Source organism: Sinocyclocheilus rhinocerous, unplaced genomic scaffold, assembly GCF_001515625.1.
Source record: "Sinocyclocheilus rhinocerous isolate Xijiao unplaced genomic scaffold, SAMN03320098_v1.1 scaffold382, whole genome shotgun sequence".
Taxonomy (NCBI): Eukaryota; Metazoa; Chordata; class Actinopteri; order Cypriniformes; family Cyprinidae; genus Sinocyclocheilus; species Sinocyclocheilus rhinocerous.
The window spans coordinates 1,418,502-1,437,311 of record NW_015642829.1 but is presented as its reverse complement, the minus strand read 5'-3'; the positions used below and the strand labels follow the sequence as shown (position 1 = coordinate 1,437,311).

The 18,810-nt window shown below is 37.2% G+C and overlaps 2 protein-coding genes across 2 annotated transcripts in view; one reads left to right on the top strand and one right to left on the bottom strand.

Moving 5' to 3' along the window:
• Positions 1 to 90: 90 nt before the first annotated feature.
• On the bottom strand, positions 91 to 2,701 carry LOC107756742 (FUN14 domain-containing protein 1-like). Its single transcript, XM_016573954.1, has 5 exons — positions 2,560 to 2,701; positions 1,810 to 1,972; positions 1,581 to 1,656; positions 963 to 1,091; positions 91 to 790 (listed from the first exon to the last, which is right to left on the bottom strand). Exons 1-5 carry the CDS (start codon positions 2,576 to 2,578, stop codon positions 713 to 715), a joined length of 465 nt encoding a protein of 154 aa, XP_016429440.1. The 5' UTR covers positions 2,579 to 2,701; the 3' UTR covers positions 91 to 712.
• A 503-nt stretch (positions 2,702 to 3,204) lies between these two features.
• The window catches only part of LOC107756727 (lysine-specific demethylase 6A-like), a 51,355-nt gene continuing 35,749 nt past the window's right edge, over positions 3,205 to 18,810 (top strand). Inside the window, exons 1-6 of the mRNA XM_016573938.1 lie at positions 3,205 to 3,830; positions 3,968 to 4,031; positions 8,367 to 8,475; positions 8,563 to 8,612; positions 11,442 to 11,500; positions 17,226 to 17,346. Coding sequence (XP_016429424.1) covers positions 3,670 to 3,830; positions 3,968 to 4,031; positions 8,367 to 8,475; positions 8,563 to 8,612; positions 11,442 to 11,500; positions 17,226 to 17,346 — 564 coding nt within the window. The 5' untranslated portion in view covers positions 3,205 to 3,669. The remainder of the gene's footprint in view (positions 3,831 to 3,967; positions 4,032 to 8,366; positions 8,476 to 8,562; positions 8,613 to 11,441; positions 11,501 to 17,225; positions 17,347 to 18,810) is intronic.

The following is an 18,810-nucleotide window of genomic DNA, read 5'->3' as shown; positions in this document are numbered from 1 at the left end:
CTGCATGATCTATATGATTATTGACTGGGTGGCCAAATTCTCATAAATGTACTTACCCTGTACAACATTTATTTTTTTTTAAACAGCATTTATATTAGTCCATGCTTTTGTCTGCAATAATATATATCAAGATGTTTCTAAACCTTCGTTAAGTTTTTTTTCCTTGTAAAAAACAAAACAACATGAATAGACCGTAAATAACCAGAAAGACATGATGTTTATTATTTCCACAAACATGTTATTGGTGGGTTATTCTGTATATTAAAAATATCCATCACAAAGTAAAAAAAAAAAAAAAAAACATGCCTCTGGACAAGTAAATATTAAGGAAATGATTACAACTAACTCGAATAATGTATTGTCAAAAACAAAATACAATAAGAAACACTTTAGTTGTATATGCAAGACTTCATGTTGATGTCTTTATGATTAAGGGTAGGCAAAATAATATAAAAAATAATATAAAACCACCACCAATTTTTTTATAAAGTTATTGGCACAATATCTCTCTCTTCATCAGAATGATTAAACTATGTACAGTTAAAAACAACATTTTAGAGGAATATATTTAGAACAACAGTTCAGCAAACGTCCATTGCAGTGACTGCTTCAGACAATACATCAAGTTTCAGTGTTGCATAAGGGAGATAAGGGAGAATATTAATGTGCAAACTACTTATATCAGTGGCAATACAGTAGATCCAGGTTTCATTTAGGATGCTAGGCCCAGCAGAAATCCTCCAACAAATCCACCCGAGATAACAATATTCCTATTCACAAATTCTGTCGGCTGTATAAGAAAAATACACCACTTACAGAATGTAGGATAGAGTAACAACTTTCTAAAATGTTTTGTGCACACACTAAATAATAATACAAAATGCTTTATAGAATTGTGGGAGCGCAAAATAGGTAGTAAACTGTTATATGAAGTTATGATGAATGTATGAAAGAATACCCACTTCTTCTATAAAGGAATTGAGCTCAGGGGCTGCTTTGTTTGCCTTTTTCTTCAAATGCTTTTTAGCTTTATTGACATCCTTTTCCACTTTCCCCCAGTCAACCTGCACATAGCCACTGTGGTTGGCAATCTGAAATGAGAAAAGTAAGATTTCACTCAAAAATGAAAATTTGCTGAAAATGTACTCACCCTCAGGCCATTCAATGAGTTTGAGAAACAATCACTGGAACATATTTGGAGAAATTTAGCATTACATCACTTGTTTAACAATGGATTCTCTGCAGTGAATGGGTGCCGTCAGAATGAGAAAGCAATATTACGGATAGAGGGCTTGTATTTTAGCCAGAAGGATCTGTTTGAAGTTAAAAATGTGAAGTTAAAAGTCATGTTGTGGATTATTGTGATGTTTTATCAGCTGTTTGAACTCTCATTCTGACGGCAGCCAACAACATAGGATCCATTGGTGAGCAAGTGATGAAATGCTAAATTTCTCCAAGCACATCTAGGCTACATGGATGGCCTGAAAGTGAGTAAACATTTAGCAATTTTTCATTTTTAAGTAAACTATTCCTTTAACAATGGCTATGACATATGATGCAAGCATTTTAATAATCCATACTTGTAGCAAAAGAAATCCCCCTCCAACAGCAGTAGCCACAATTTTTCCAACTCTCTGAAAAAGATTACCAGCACACCTAGAGGACAGAGATTTTAAGCAATTAATGCACGTATTATTATGCATTAATGCAGTTATTTCATACATGTAGAATAGAAAATTGAAGTTGACCAATCAAAGACTACAGCACATATGAAATAGCTTAGATTTCTTAATCTATATTAACACTAACCATCCTGTCACTCCACCCATCATGATTTGTGAAGCCACAGAGTACTTTTCTGCAATGGGTCCTGTACTGTTCCCAAAAACATGACTCCACCATCGATGACTCCTGGCATAATCTGTGATGTTAACCACCTCATACAATTCATCTTCACTCTCTGCATCTACATCTGAAAACAAAAGTAACTGTTATTATACATGAAGTAATCACAAAGCTTTGATGCAAGTGAAAATACACCTTCATATAATTCATTAGGAGGACGTTTTGCATTGGTAAAAAATTGGTATTGAGATTATTCGTGTATATCCACCCAAGAACCAATTGTAGGTCGACAACCTGTTTTACATTATTTTACATTTTAGATTAACCTCTTTATGATCCGATTAAAAAAAACAAAGTTGAAAAATAGCATGAACCTTTTATTAGGTGTAACACCGATAATAAGGTCACCAACCTCACTATCGCACCTTATATTGAAATATCGAACCTGAGAGCAAGACATTATAGACGATATTTTGAATTTATTCACCGACATGCAGTTACAAAGACATGAATGAGAATTAAAACAGTATGAGGTAATTTCCCGAGATTTAGCACATGATATCTGTACAGTCTGCCGACATAATAATCGATTATTATGCTGCTCTACTACATTGGAAACACTTGGAATCTCATTGCATATAACCTGTATGATTAAAGAACCACGTTGTCAACCAAGACTATTTAGTCAAATGTTTGGTTGGCAAATGTATTTACCTTCACAGCGATCCGCCATTTTATGAGGCTCCGTTCACACCGCCGCAGCTCTACGCAAAATCCTGCGTAATTTACGTGCGATCACTGTCCACTTCTTCTTCTTTGGAATTTTTGGTATGTCCACGGACTCATACGATCGCTTCTATGTGTTATTCACAAAATAGTTTACAAATTGTTTCAAGTGTTTTAAATATTGTTTACCTACAGTATCAGAGGTCTTTACACATACCGTCTGAAGCTGGCTTAATTTCATATAAGAAACACTATATTAGTTGTATAACAAACACTAATAATAATAATAGTTAAGCAAGGGAGTAAAAAGAAGATAAAGAAAGAATTATTCATTTCTTTCATTTTTCTTTTTCTTTGCTTAACATTTTGAAAGATGTAGCGATATCTCCAACAACAAGTGGAAAAAAGAAAGAAAGAAGATATTTGCTCTGATCTGCCTTGTATTACACTAAACCACATATTCCACATTTACCACATAATCTGGAGGAATGGAAATCATACTGACTCATGCAACTCTAACTGTATAATAATTGTAGAAATCAGGCAACGTTTTCCTTACATCCTCAAAACCCTACGTTTCAAACAGACAGACGCTTGAACCAATCACGCGTTTTATGTTGGTGATACGTAATCATAATAAATCCAGCTGAGCCAATCGCAGCAGGCGAAGATGCGGAGTAAAGTTGAGGGGTTTGTTATTTACCCTCCCCCTTGAAAGTTTATATGAAAAAAGGACACCAAGACAAGGCCGATCACGTGGTCCACAACCGAAAGCAGCCATTGGCCAAAACCACAGAGAAGGCGTTCCGACGGCGGCGGCGTGGGTTCGCTTGAGTGACACAATTATAACAAGTTTGAGCTGGCGACTAGGGGGAAGTTTGAGATATTACTAAATAACAATTTACCGTTTAATCCTGCATTGCTCGTTCTGCATGCATTTTGGTGTACCTGCGACTCATTTATGTTGAGGACAATGTGAAAAAGGGGGTGTTCAGAGGAAATTATTTTCCGTCTATTCTTTTTTTTTGCGTTTAGATATACGCAAAAAGGTGCTCGGCTTGCGGTGCGTAAATATTTTCGCTGGAGTTTTTTTTGTCTATGAAATCGTGCGGAGTGTCAGTGCCCGCTGTAGCTCGCGCTGCTGCTGCTGGTGATGGTGATGAGGAAAAGAAAATGGCGGCGGGAAAAGCGAGTGAAACCGAGGAGGACTTTCCGAAGCTTACGCCGCAAGAAAGGGAGCGCTTAGCCAGCGTAGACAGGTCAGTTAAAGCCCCTTTACTTGCACCGATGACCCTCCGTGCATTTTTATGAGCGTTCCCCGCATGTTAAAGCGATGCAAATGAATGCGGTGCAGGTAAAGTAACACGGAACCGCCTGTGTTGTCCTCTATTTGCAGCACACTATTTGGATTTCAGAGGCTTCATGAAGATGGCGCCAGAACGAAGGCCTTGCTGTTAAAGGTATGAGTGGATGACACTGATGGAGGTCTGGAGACAGACAGACACATAACTGATAATCATATAACATCACTCTGCAAATATACTCGTGTTGCACAAAAGAAAAAATGCGTAATATTGCTACAACACAGTATGCAATGACACTTAAGGGAGTCTGTATGGGCATAAATATATACTTTATTCATCAGCAGCAATACACAGTCAGAATATGTACACAATGCACAGACAAGCATTGCATTGTACAAAATAATGCAGTGTGCGTTACACTTTTATAATGCTGTAAACAGATATTTATACATTCTATAAAACGCAAAAAGACACTATATACGCAGTATTAAATTCATATTGTACTATTAATGATATACTTAAACGATATAGTAAAAGTTACATCCAACTTCACTCGCTTACACACAGTATACTGATTTAAAGCAATAAATACTATATAACAAAACTGCGTGATTGTTTATCGTCGCAAATTTAAACTATATGATCGCCAAGCTCTAATCTGCTAAATGCGATGGAGATATTAGGATATTGAAAATATTGACTTTTCGTTAAACTGATTTGAGTATCGTGAGTGAAAAGTGCTATACAAATGAAATTGACTATATAGGCTGCAAAATGCATGTCAGTGATGAGGATCTGCTGTAGTTGCTCCCTGCAGTGATTATTTTAAATATTAGTCTGCTTTGAAAGTTATTAAACAGTGTTATATTAGTTTGGGTGCTTGCTTTGTCGAGGTCTTGCGCAGGTAGACTTTGAGAAGAAATGCTATTTTATATGAAGCCATTTTCGCCTATTATGACCTCGTTCACCCATTGTCAGTGCGGCGCTGTAATGAAGAGCTGAGGGTAATGAGGGTGTTGTTTTTATTCGTTTGCATCTATTTGAATATCAGTTAAACAGGCGAAGGTTGTTTGAATTAATTAATGGTCTTAATTATAGAGAAATGTGTCTTAATAGCTTTTTATTGAGCCACAAGGTGCATCTGTCGTTTGATGATGATAAATCCTCCCAGTGTATAAGTTTAGCTAGCTGAGCTGTTCATACTCGGTTAGGCCAAAGTTGTGAATTATTGAATTTATTTGCCGACCTTAGACCAGTTTGTAGGCTGTTGTAGTGTTTCAAGATGAACTGGGAAGGTTAAAAGCTCTGATCCCAGTGGTTTGCTCGGCAGTGGCTACATGTTAGCTGGTTAGCATTATGCTAACTTTAACTGCATATGAGGAGAGTCATTTGAATGCTACTGGGCTCTTTTCAGTCCTATCTCAACATTCAGGGTTTCAGTTAAGTAATCAAGCTGCTTACGAAAACTTGTGTGTGGTTTAACATTGCATTTAGCAGATTTGAGTACTTCGTTTGTCATATAGCCAAGCAAGTTGACTTTGCTAGGTTGCATTTGCAAGCAGCGTTTGTTGCAGTGCTGTATATTTTGTGTCACTTGGTTTGTTTTATTTATACATATGACTGTTGTTTACAACATAGGGGAAACATATTTGTGTTTTTAAAAAATTCATTGTCATATTGCAGGACCCTTGAAGTAAGCATGAACTGCAGTTTGTTTTATTTATACATATGACTGTTGTTTACAACATAGGGGAAACATATTTGTGTTTTTAAAAATTCATTGTCATATTGCAGGACCCTTGAAGTAAGCATGAACTGCAGTAAAGTGATAAAGATGATAAAAGTCCATGCGCTTAAAGTTTGTTTGTTTTTTCAATCCAAAGTGTAGATGTGAGCTTGTAGACAAAACCATACTGTAAGATAATTAGATTAATAGGTTGGAATTATTGTTCATAGACATTTATATTAATTGGCCACAAGAAATGCCGTAAATAATTGATGCATCTTAAAAAATAGTGACTGTTCATACCAAGAATGATAACTATAATAGTAATAGTTTTAAAAATCATTCTATAGGCCTGATTACACCAAGAAAGATAACTAGACCGCTATATTTGCATCCACACCTATGGACAATAATATTCTGTTTATTATAAGCTCTAGCTATAGTTTTTTCGTCTTTAAGTGCTCAGGCTCTTTAAAGTTGGGTGGATTGTGATTAGTTGTCAGTATTTTTATCGTTCATCAGTTGGGAAAAAAAATACAATCAGAGTGATTCCAAAGCTATCTTTATTGTTATAGCTGTGGTGTGGACTTCGCTATTCTTATATAATCACGAATAATTTTAAACCTTAAAAGTTAGTTATCGTCCTTGCTGTGAATGGCCCTTAATACTTTGAGAATAGGGAAGTCCACACCACAGCTATAATGACAACACAAGAGCAATGTAATTGAGATCACGTTCAGAACGATTATTTCCAACAGATGAATGCTAAAAACATTGATGGCCTAACAGAATCTAACCGACTTTAAGGAGCTTAAGCATTTAAATTGCAGTTTTTTGCACTTTAATGTGCTGGGTTCTAATAAACAGAACATTATTGTGCATTGGTGCAGATGCTATATAGTTACCGTTATCTTTATGGTTATACTTGGTGTGAAAGGGCGCTAACAGTGGTCAGATCTGTGATGTTTCATAAGAAATCCTTTGCAGCAGGTCCATTTCTACAATTCCATGTGGACAGATATGTTTTTTTTCCCCGCATCTTCCTTTCTAAATCTTCTGGATTTTTTTCTTAGGAGATATACAGGTGGAATGTTTAATTACCATCTCTGCCATGGGCCAGACATTTTGAGGCTGTGGTGGTTCTGACAAGAATGAGACTATTCATTTAGAAATTGACGTGTGCATCCCTCAATCACTTCGCTCAGTGCTGTTGTGCTGTCGGCGAGTGCTGCATGCTGTCTGTCTGCTGCTGTGCAACTGTTCCCACAAGCTAGCCGTGTCTGTCAAAACGTTCAGTGTCCCAGATACAGCCAGCACCTCTTTAAAGTCCTTGTGAACGCAGCGGTTAAATGAGCGCTTCATTTTAAGTTTAATTAGAAAACGTATTAATGTGTTTAGCACTGATATTATTGGCTAAAATATTCTCAAGTTATTTTGGTTTCTAGATATTGTCTAAAAAGAAAATGTTTGTGCAAGATATTTTGCAATGTTGTGTTTATTTAAATGAACTGAGTTCTCACATTGAGCTTCGTAAACAAGCACCGATTATTCAATACGTCAAAGTTTGCATTGGTCAGTCTGAATGTTTAACTTGTTTATGTTGCAATTTCATGAATCTGCAGCCCTATTGCATGTTTTATCAATTTAACACACCAAGTTAAATAATTCAAAACACAGACGAGAATACAGAGTAAATATCTCAGTGTTCTGAACTTCTTTTGTCATAGAAAATAACCAGTGTATTTAACCTTTTCTGTGACCTTCAACTCGGGTGACCTTGTAGGTGTTTCAGAGCTTGAAAGCGCCCTGACAGGAGACAAGCAAACAAGACTACTGGTTGGTTATTGGATGCTGCATTAGTATATTTACAATGATGGCTCCTTATGTACTTTAATGTTGCTTTGTCTCCAGCATTCTAACAAAGCAGTTAAAATAAATCTTTAATGGTGCACTAGTAATTCATTTGCCGCATTTAATTTGGAGTTAAGATTGTTAGATGTATTTAAGTAAATGTGACATGTTTTATAAAGCATATAAGTTCAAAAGTATAGGGTTTGCTTTGCATTGTTTTTGAAAGAAGTCTCTTATTTTCAGCAGGGCTGTGCTTATTTGATGGAAAATACATTTGTTATAATCAATGCTGAAAACAGTTGAGCTCTTCAATATTTTTGTGGAAACTATAAAAAGTTTTTTTTTGATGCATAGAAAGTTCAAAACAACAAAGTTAATTTAAAATAAGAGTCTTTTGTGATGTTAAAAATGCCCTTACTGTCACTTTTGATCAATTTAATGTGTCCTTGCTAAATAAAAGTATTAATTTCATTCAAGAAAATTTGACCCCAAACTTTTGAACTGTAGCGTATGGCTGCTGTTTAATTAGGCAACGTGTTATATAATACAGACATTAGGGTACAAAATATTTCATAATGCTTGGTGAGTGCTGAGATACATGGATTATACATGGGTTATATACATTAGAAGTATCAAACGAAGATCTCTTTCCATCATATATCAGCACCTTTGGAGTATCTTATGGTAAATATGACAATGGTAAAAGTTGATTGAGAAATCCGATTAATCGATTAATCGGGAAAACAATCGGTCAACTAATCGATTATCAAAATAATCGTTAGTTGCAGCCCTAAATATATGTAACAGTCACAATTGTTTTTTCCTGGAAAATTATTTACCAAGTTCAAGACAAACTGATTGATTTCTCCAAGTGGGCATTCTGACTTGTTTCACATTCACTGTTTGCTTCACAGGCTGTTCGCTGCTATGATGTCTACATCTTAAAAGCTGAAGGGAAAGTGGAGCCAGAGGTGTTTTGCCAGTTAGGTCACTTCAACCTTTTACTGGAAGATTATCCTAAAGGTGAGTTCTGACTTAAGGAATATTTATTTTATTGTCATTAAAAATGTAACAATCAGTCTTAATCTGTTTCTTTTGTTTTCTTCTCAGCATTATCTGCATACCAGAGATACTACAGTTTACAGTCAGACTACTGGAAGGTGAGAGTTGCTTGATTCTTATTGATTGTGCACTTGCACCATTTACGCTTGTTGTTAAATCCATTCTGACATGTAGGCTAGACAGTGCTAAATGCAAGTGTTAACAGGGTCCAGTGTGTTTTGGGAATTCATTGTGTTAAGATCACGCCCACTTTCAGAGGTGGTCGTGGATGCATGTGGTAACATTGCATTTGTCTAATGCAGTGGTGGCCAATCCAGTTCCTAGAGATCTACCTTCCTGCAAAGTTCAGCTCCACCCTGATCAAACACAACTGAACCAGCCAATTAAAATCCTTAGGGACACTTTATAATTACAGACAGTTGTGTTGAAGCAGGTTTGGAACTGAACTCTGCAGGTAGGTAGATCTCCAGGAACAGGTCTAATGCATCACAAGGCGCGTTTCCATTACAGATTTGCGCAAAACTTTGGCGATATTTTATAAATGTCGATAAAGTATTGCAAAATGACGGTGTTTCCATTAACCAATGTTATGCGACTAAAACGTAACCTTTTGCCTCTCACGATAAGTCATGGCAATGGATTTTGGTGGGATTTTGACGGATTTTGGCTATATTTATTCAAAGGAGGAGTATGCGTGTATCTTTACAGAAGCATCACCGAGAGCCGCTTCAGCAACGTGCGTGGCGCAGCTGGATTCTGGAATAAACACAAGCATTGTGGCCACAATCAGCTTCAGTGGCCGTATCAGAGCCACACTGCACCGCAGACGTGTGCCGTGTAAATTGTCTAAGCATTAATGGTATGGAAAGCCCCTTAGACTGGAGATCGGCCACGTATGATGTGTTTCTTTGGAGGTTATAGTACATTGAAGAATGATCATATGACTTTTTACATACGCCATGTGACCTGTAAATGCGAAAAAGCCGTTTCCATTGCAGTTTTGCAAATTATTCCTTTTTCGCATTGCCTGAAAAACCACCTCATGCGAGTGTAAAAGATTTTTTGCGATATATGGGCGTTTTTGCGAAATTGACGCGTTTCCATTAGGAGTATTTTCAATTCGCAATTTCAATTTGCGCAATATGAAGGGTAATGGAAACGCGCCTACAGACAATATCAAAAGGTGGTGTAATCATTGTGTCAAAACAAGGGTTTTAAACTTAAAGTCTGCCAAGCAATAATGATACATTAAGAACTAAACAAATGTTTGCAGTATGACTACTTCTGTTTGGATCGCCTGTAACAGATGTAATTCCAGGTGTCCATTATTAGTGAAAGCAATTCAGTTTGATGTGTCTGGCTAGGTGTAGCTGTCTGTTAGAGAGTTTTTGAATGTGAAATGAGATACTGTGGGAGTGTCAGTAATGGCCTCTGACAGTTCTGGGTTCCAGACACTGTTCTCTCCTTGAGCAAGAATAACGTTTTTGGCTGTGAAATTTCCATAGCAGAGTAAACTTTCACCGTGTTGGAGTGTTTTTGACTGCAGATACGGCTGTCGACTATAGAAGTGTCATCTCTCACATATCAGGCGCCAAGCCTCAGCATACGGCTAATAGAAACTGATTTCCAGCACAGATGGACTAAACGTTTTTTGTGAGTTATTAGGTAGTTTCTAACTATAAATTAAATTTTTGCATTGGCACTATTTAGTTTGGATGCCTGAATGGAAAATTTGCCAATGGAAACATTTTAGACCGCAGCTGTGGAAGCTGAAGATTTCATATTTTCTGCAAAGCTTATGTAACCCCACCCCTCCCCCTTTCCCTGTGTAGGATTTATTTTTTTGCTCTGAGAGTGAGGGCATGTTCTAAATTTGTGTCTGCGCTGAAAGGGTTAAAGGGTGCTGTCTCAGCAGTCAGACAGCTGTGTGTGATTTGTGCAGGTGTGTTGAGCGGCCCGTGTGCAGTACTGTCAGCCTGTCAGAGTGATGCACCATGCGCTTTGCAGTCAGTGCTTCTCTGGCATTCTTTATTCTGCGCCTGTCCTACTTTACACTGCTGTCCGAGGTCTTGCGAGACAGCCATCCTTTTTAGATTGTAAATAAGTAGCGTGTGCTGTCATGCTGGTAATTGAAAGCTCATGTCATTGTAGACTTCGTGATCACATTTGAATAGAGCCGCATTCATCTAAAATGTGAAACCTGGTTTGCACTTTCAAGACAGTCTTGTCATTTGAGTGCGTTGGAATGCATGAACTGATAAAATGTGTACTTTGAATTCAAATATCTGTCACATAAAAATGCAAATGTGAAACTTTCTCTTACTATATCTACACTATTTTTCCTGTAGTTCTACTCTGGTTAAAATGCAACAGACTGAAATATAAATTGTTATTGACTGAAAGTGAAAACAATGAGCGCTTGTCTCTATGAAAAAAGGTGACTGGGGTTTTTATTTGTTTAACCATACGGCCCAGTCCTAGTTTAATTCTTAAATTATTCACTTCGTCAAGTAACCATCTGGTTTCATCATCTAACGGAAGTGCATTTGTGGGGAAGACAAGCCACAGTGACTTTCAGTTTGAGTCACGCTTTGCCTCTGAGCACAGATAAGTGGTTCAGACTTGATAATGTTTCATTGATCCATATTGTCTTGCACATTCCGTTATGTAAATATAACCTTTTGTGGTTGCGGGAGACGAAAACTTTGGCACCTTTTTAGTTTAACACGTGCTCATTAGCCGCAGACGTTTCTGTCCCCTGCTGAGCGCAGATGTGTCAGACCTGCTGTGAGAGTAAACCATCCCTACTCATACTTACGGTGCCATCCTTTATTAGAAAGTCAATTTGCTGTTTAATTCAACTATGATGAATTGATGAATAGTTTCTTCTCATAGTGTTTCTAATTCTCATCTTCTTTTTTTTCCAGAATGCTGCCTTTTTATATGGCCTTGGTTTGGTTTACTTCCATTACAATGCTTTTCACTGGTAAGTACACTTACTATGTGTTCTGTAATGCATTTGTTTTCTCATGCTTTCCATCTGGTTTCTTTTTCTTTTCTTTTTTTTTTTTTTTAAATCTGTAACATAACATTGTTGAAATATCATCCCTAATAGCATTTTTCATGACCTGAAGTGTGATGTTGATGCTTTCTCAGCTTACAGACTAATTAGAAATTCTGTATTTTGTTATCCTCTTGTTTGTCTTTTTTAAAATTATAACATTTTTTACATTCAGTCTATAATTTTTTTGTTGCTAAAGTCTGCAGAAAGTATGTGCATTATTTTTTGCCTATTTTCTGTCAATGAATAACAGAAGTGTTATTTTGGAGACAGTATCTCTTGTTGGGTTTGTGTTAAGTACGGCTGAGCAATTAATTGAATTAAAATCGTTGTTGCAAGATGTGATTAAACCACAAAATGTTGGCAATTAAATATATGGTCTGCATGCACTGTGGGGTTCAAAGTAAAGGGGCTCTTCATTCTCCTTTAGTTTATAGTCTACTAAAATACAAGTGTTTGTGTAAGTGGGCTGTTTTCAGAGTGGCTTTCAGTTTGTACATGATACACAAACTTTGTTTCAGGAGGTGATTTGAGTTTGGTTCACGTCAAAGGGCCCGTTATGATTAACCTACAGCATGATTGCTTGTGTTCCTAGCTCTCTATTTGTGTCTGCATCGTTCTACAAGTATACAGCCAAAACGCTAGTTGGCAGTGCTGGCTACAGCAGCAAAGCACAAGCAGAAAACATTGCTGGAGAAGTGGCAACAATGTTGACAAATAGACAGCTACTTTGGTGCAAATGCATTTAATATTTTGTGAAATTCTCTTTTAAATCTCTGTTGTTCTTTGATATTGTATATGGATAAACAATGATAATGGACATCACTTGATTCATTCACAGTTCATGACCTTCTCAGTCCTCACTTGTTTCATTAGAAGCTTAAAAATGCAACTCTCAGGCACTAGGTGATTAAATACTGCAAGATGCGATAAAGACATCCATTTGATTTGTTCAATGTAGTTTAACTATGATTTAAAAGATGTTGTTTGGTCTTAACCAAGTAATAAAACCGGGTCAGATTTGTTTAAAATACGCAATATATATTACACATGGGTTCTGTACAATATCTGTCTCTCTCAGCGTTCACACAGTGCTTGGGATAATTGGTCACTGTAACACTGAATATATATATATATATATATATATATGTATGTTTCTTTATTGAATTTTCTTAAATTAGTTATTTTTTTTAAATGTCATGTTTTTGGTCAGTGTAGTTGTCTTGACTAGTTTACACAGGTTTTTTCAAATATTGAGGATTCATAAGGATTTACTTATATTGTCTCTAGTCAGGTTAAATCAGATTACATTTAACATTCAAGATCTGCCGAAGACCAAGATTGTGTTCAGCTGGTAATCTTGTACCATCATCACTGAATGGCGGTTGGGTCTTAAAGGATTATGGGGAAAGCATCACATTCTCTCATTCATGAATCGGTCAACTTTTTTTCCCTCCCCAGTAGTTTAAGGTCAATTTTTTATATTCATGTATAGCGTATGAAATTTGATAGGATATTGGTATTGATTTGGCAAATAAATGTACAGATGGTATGTTGTGATATTTACTACTGGAGGTCCCCTCTTTCCTTCTCTTAGGGCAGTGCAGCACACCCCCTCAGATGCCCATTCTGGACAGAGAAGGTAGGCATACCATGTTGGTTTTATAAGGGTATGCCTCAGACATGCTCTGTAGATATCTTCAGCTTGCTCAAGTGGCAAGACTATTTGCATTAACTTGGCATATATAGAAGTACATTGATGTGAATATTGGATTAAAAAGGAATGATGTGTTGATAGCTATTAGAAATAAACCATCTGCATCGTTCAACATTTGGTATGAAAATATATGCTGCAGTTTTAGGTAGTTGGGGTTGAAAGCACAGATGACAAGCTCGTATTTGTTAAAGCTCTTACATTAATTATGTGAAATGTTTTTTTTTTTTTTTAAGAAATCCTTTTTTAAATCGTCCTTTTGATTAGTGTTTGCCCCATGTAAAAAGTACTTAATGGATATAGTTGATATCATTGCACAGGTTAAGGTTGGATTGCAATTCTGTTACATAGTGTCATGCTACAGCATATGATATTACGTTTTGTGAAGTTAAGGTTTGTACTTTTAAAACTGTATAATTTAACTTTTTCTGGGATATTGTCTTTACCTATAGACTTCTTTTGTGAGTTAGTGTAAAGGCATGTTTTTTTTCCTATGGTGATGTACAATGTCACAGATGCTGTTGATGTAGTGTAACTATTATTCAACCTGGAGCATTCTGATTTGTTCTCTGTTTTTAATGGTCCCATATAGCTTTCAGGTCCTTGACTCGATTACTCATTGAAAGTCTAAACATTGTCACGTTTTTTTGTCCTGTAGGTCAAGTAATCCTATTGTCCGTAACTTAAATCATTAATTTCAGTGTGCAGTGATTTTAGAGCATGTGACCCAGTCATGGATTCTTGCTTGCTAGTAAATGATGAGGTAAAGGCTGTGCCTTTCAATTCCCAAGCAGGAAACTGAGATGACATGCTTCCCATTTTCACTCTCTGTCTCTCTCTCATTCTCTCGCTCATTCTAGTCCACTCCCATGCCAATCACACTCATTCTGTGATCTTCAAGGCCAGAGAGGTCGAGAGACAGAGAGATGTATAGCCAGGCAGATATGTAATTATTTTCCATACTATAATAAGATGATCTGGCCGGATTTTGTTTATAGTTTGTGATCCTAAAGTTTGTGGTTAAAGTAATCTTACTTGCCTTTCATTTTTCTATTTGTGGAGTTTTGAGATAGAGAAAGCAACTGTTTTTTGATTAGCTATGTGGTTACGTGCTGGGTTGGTTGTGTCATGGGTTTTGGACTGCATATAACTTATGAAATTTAGTTTACTGGCTTCCGGTACTCTTAGCAAATCAGTTGTCCTGACTTGCTTAGATTTTTGGTTTGTGTGTTGTGTAAGTGGTACTGGCAGAACAAGTGAGTGGGATGTTGATGCTTGATGCTGAATATTTGCAATTGGAAACAAAATTAACCAGCATTGGGACTTTACTAACAAATCGACGATTGATTAATTGTCGATAATAATTTAATCAGTAAAACGAATTGATGGTTGACTAAGCAAGCTGCGTAGTTTTGGGGTACGTGTGAATGTGCAAAACACTTGCAGCAGACACAAAGCAGCGAGCGAGTCGTTAGGGCTGTGAGTGATGGTGACTAGTTCTATTGCGCAAATAATTCACAATGTACAAAATCTGCTTTTAATGTGATCCAAACTTTAAAAGTACATTAAAATAGAAACAATACAAAGTCTTTGAACATCAAATATTGGGAACAGGTCAGAGTCCATCTCTTGTCTAATATCTTCATGTTTTTTCCCAATATTCCAAAGCAACTGACACCTGTAAATGGTCAGAAAAGCTAATTATATTTTCAGCACGAGCGAGACATTTATATTGGATGTTGAGCTGAGGGGAGAGCGTAATTGAATACCTGTGTCATGCTGAAAAAATGGATACAATATCTATATATGTACTATATACTGTGGTCTGTGTGGGTCCTAACGCCCCAGTATAGTGACGGGGACACTATACTGTTTATTTGCTATAGACTGTTCAAATGCGGAGTTTTGCACATCGTGTGTGTGTGTGTGCGTGCGCGAGAGAGGGAGAGCGCGAGAGAGAGAGGGAGAGCGCGAGAGAGGGAGAACAAGAGAGAGGGAGAGCGAGAGAGAGAGCGCGAGAGGGAGAGGGAGAGCGAGAGAGAGAAAGGGAGAGCGCGAGACGTCGCATCATCCAGGTGGATGCTGCACACTGGTGGTGGATGAGGAGATACCCCGTGACAATGTAAAGCGCTTTGAGTGCCTAGAAAAGCGCTATATAAATGTAATGAATTATTATTATTATTATTATTATTATTATATATTAGGGGTGTAACGTATTGAACCATTCGGTACGAGGCTTTTGTTTCGGTACGCATTACAAACTGAACGATTTGTTGGACTAATCAATCCTATTATATTTGGAAAATAAAAGAGCTTAAAGTGTGAAATATAATGTTCTCGGTGCCACTGCACTCAACAAGACAGCCCAAACAACGTAACCGGCAACGTGCTGTCTGCCCTGTGATAACCTCCTCTAGCTGGGGTGCCTCGAAAGACGACGATCTTGTATCAACGATAGCCAGAGATATTGGCAATATTAAGAGGATTTGGCATTAATGTAGGCCTGTTACATTCTTATTTTTATTAGGCCTATTATTATTATTATGAAGTTACTTTTATTATTAAATTAAAATGACAATTAATTTGCCCCGCAATAATTACCGCATAACTGACGCGCTGCGAGGATAACAAAAGATATTTAGCCTACTCAATTAAAATGTTTTTAAAAACAGTCTTTTAAGGTCTACAATGAATTATATGCATATAATTAAAATATTAACACTGCAGTCATCGATAAAAATCAGTGTGATCCATTTCATTAATTTGTTCCCTAGTGAACCTATGATTCAACTAAAATTATGTAATAAATTAATAAGTCGTGAGAACGAATTCTTAATTTGTGGCAACAATATCTTTCATGTTCCCCAAGACTCACAAATAAACTTGACGTGCCCTATTTTGTCTAACAAGCACAAACTGTGTTAAAATTGAATGTGACGAGAGATAAAGACTGAAACCCATGAGATACGATATTTCTATAAAATAATTAGGGTTAGGCTAACAATACTATCTGTCGTTTTGGCAAGTAAAAATGTATATGGTCATTAGCTTTTTTTTTTTTTTACCACAGTAAGAGATGCAGAAACGGGGATTAAAAGTGAATGACAAGAAAGTAAACGTTTATAATCCTCTTCGAAATTAAAAGATGAGATTGTGAGTATATGAGAAAAGAAACAAGAAATATTGGTAAATTTGTGGAAATTCGCGACCAGCCCGCAAAACTCGTAATAAATATTGAATTAAAATGAATTGAATTATAATGCCAGTCATCATGCTGATTGATCTAATGAACTCTTGCATATTTATTTGCCTGTCATATAGCTTTGGCTCTTGTGAGAGTTATGTGATTTACAGGGAATGAAAAAATTATGATAAATCTTTGCGTTCTGTTATGCAGAGCTCTCACACACTTCAGTGCTCTGCAGAGAGAGCAGAAAAGACTGTTTGGAGGGAAGGGAAGAGGAGGGGGATTGGGGCCATTGAGTTCAGTGGGCCGTGGCTCAGCAAAAACACCCTCTGTTTTTCTGAGCGAACATTGTATAAGCAAGCAAAACCCACTGCTGTGAGCCGACCACGTGTTGCAATCTCTGTCAGAGGTGGAGATTGTGTGTGTGTTTACTCTGTCTGTTATAAATCTGAATGTCATATATACATATGTAATAGAGGTAGATGGCTTACAACAGGGTCGACCATGAAGCTTGAGTGTTTCACTAGTATTTCCATTGCAATGATGCTTCTGCTGCTAGCTTTTCCTTTTGAAGCTCATGCTCCAGGCAGTTTTGCTATTTGTTGCTTCAAATCATACTTCACATTTTAATTTCAGAGATTTTTTTGATTGTTAATTATAAGTTAATCATTAATTATTAGTCACATTGTATACATAAATGAGTTTGTCCCTTCCTTGAGATTTCTTTTGCTGTTTCTTGTCTTCCACAGGGCGATTAAGGCATTTCAGGAGGTGCTTTACATTGACCCTAGTTTCTCAAGAACCAAGGAGATCCATCTGCGGCTTGGCCTGATGTTTAAAGTCAACACAGACTACGAGTCAAGCCTCAAGGTATGTCTTTTAACAGCTCTGTCTCCCTCTCTTCATTACATTTAAGCATTTATGCATTTGGCATATGACTAGCATTGCATTTAGCTTTAGATTTTTTGAATTCATGCATTCCCTGGGAATCAAACCATTGACCTTGGCATTGCAAGTCCCAAACTCTACTGTTGGAGCTATCTACTAGGGATGCAACAATACAGTAAACCCACAGATCAATGCATACCGTGGTTTTTTTTTTAACCATGGTTTTTGGTTTGGTTCGGTTCTGATGGCTTGACCCATCAGAGTGTTTTTTTACGATTTGCAATTTAAAATGCGCTTTTTAAAACATTAAGAAAAATCGAATTAAGAATTGCTCATTATCATTTAACGACACATGCACCGAAATGGGTCGCTGTGAACAGAGCTGTTTTTGACAAGGTAGAAAGAGTGTTGTTTTACATGACCATTGAGGAATTTGTTAGACATTTCATGAAGACCCTAAAGAAGCATACCAACTTGTGGAAAATGGGCATCCGATGTCCCCTTTAAAGCCACTATTGTGTTAAATAAGAAAAGCATGAAGTAGACATTACAAAAAGTAGCTTTAGAAATATTTTATTTGATTAAACATAACATTTTATACACATAAACGTTTAGGCTATAACGGCCTAACATAAACCTATAGAACATAAAAGAAGATCATTTGAGAAACACCTCAGTATTTTTTGTTCATACAATGAAAGTCACTACAACAGAACGGCTGGAACGCTTATCCATATTGGGTTTATTTTTGCTAAATAAATAGTGACCCGGTGTGATACGTCATGTGTTTTTATTCATCTGAGGTTAAGGACCAGATGATTTTTTTTATGTCCTGATATGGAAAACCATGGAATTCAACAGGGTGTTATTTCTTTTTCACATGACTGTGTGTGTGTGGCTGGCCACAATAAAAGGCCACTCTAAAATGTGCAGTTTTACTGTATTGGGGGGGTCCGGGGAGATCCGAAAACCAGTCAGTATCTTGTGTGACCCCCATTTGCCTCACGCAGTGCAACACATCTCCTTCGCATAGAGTTGATCAGGTTGTTGACTGTGGCCTGTGCAATGTTGGTCCACTCCTCTTCAATGGCTGTGCGAAGTTGCTGGATATTGGCAGGAACTGGAACACGCTGTCGTATACGACGATCCAGAGCATCCCAAACATGCTCAATCGGTGACATGTCCGGTGAGTATGCTGGCCATGCAAGAACTGGGATGTTTTCAGCCTCCAGGAATTGTGTACAGATCCTTGCAACATAGGGCCGTGCATTATCATGCTGCAACATGAGGTGATGGTCATGGATGAATGGCACAACAATGGGCCTCAGGATATCGTCACGGTATCTCTGTGCATTCAAAACGCCATCAATAAAATGCACCTGTGTTCGTTGTCCATAACATACGCCTGCCCATACCATAACCCCACCGCCACCATGGGCCACTCGA

Coding starts and splice junctions, on each gene's coding strand:
- LOC107756742 (XM_016573954.1), bottom strand. Junction 1,092..1,580: donor GGGGATTTCTTTTGCTACAA/GTATGGATTATT, acceptor TTCTCATTTCAG/ATTGCCAACCACAGTGGCTA. Junction 791..962: donor TCAATTCCTTTATAGAAGAA/GTGGGTATTCTT, acceptor TTTCTTATACAG/CCGACAGAATTTGTGAATAG.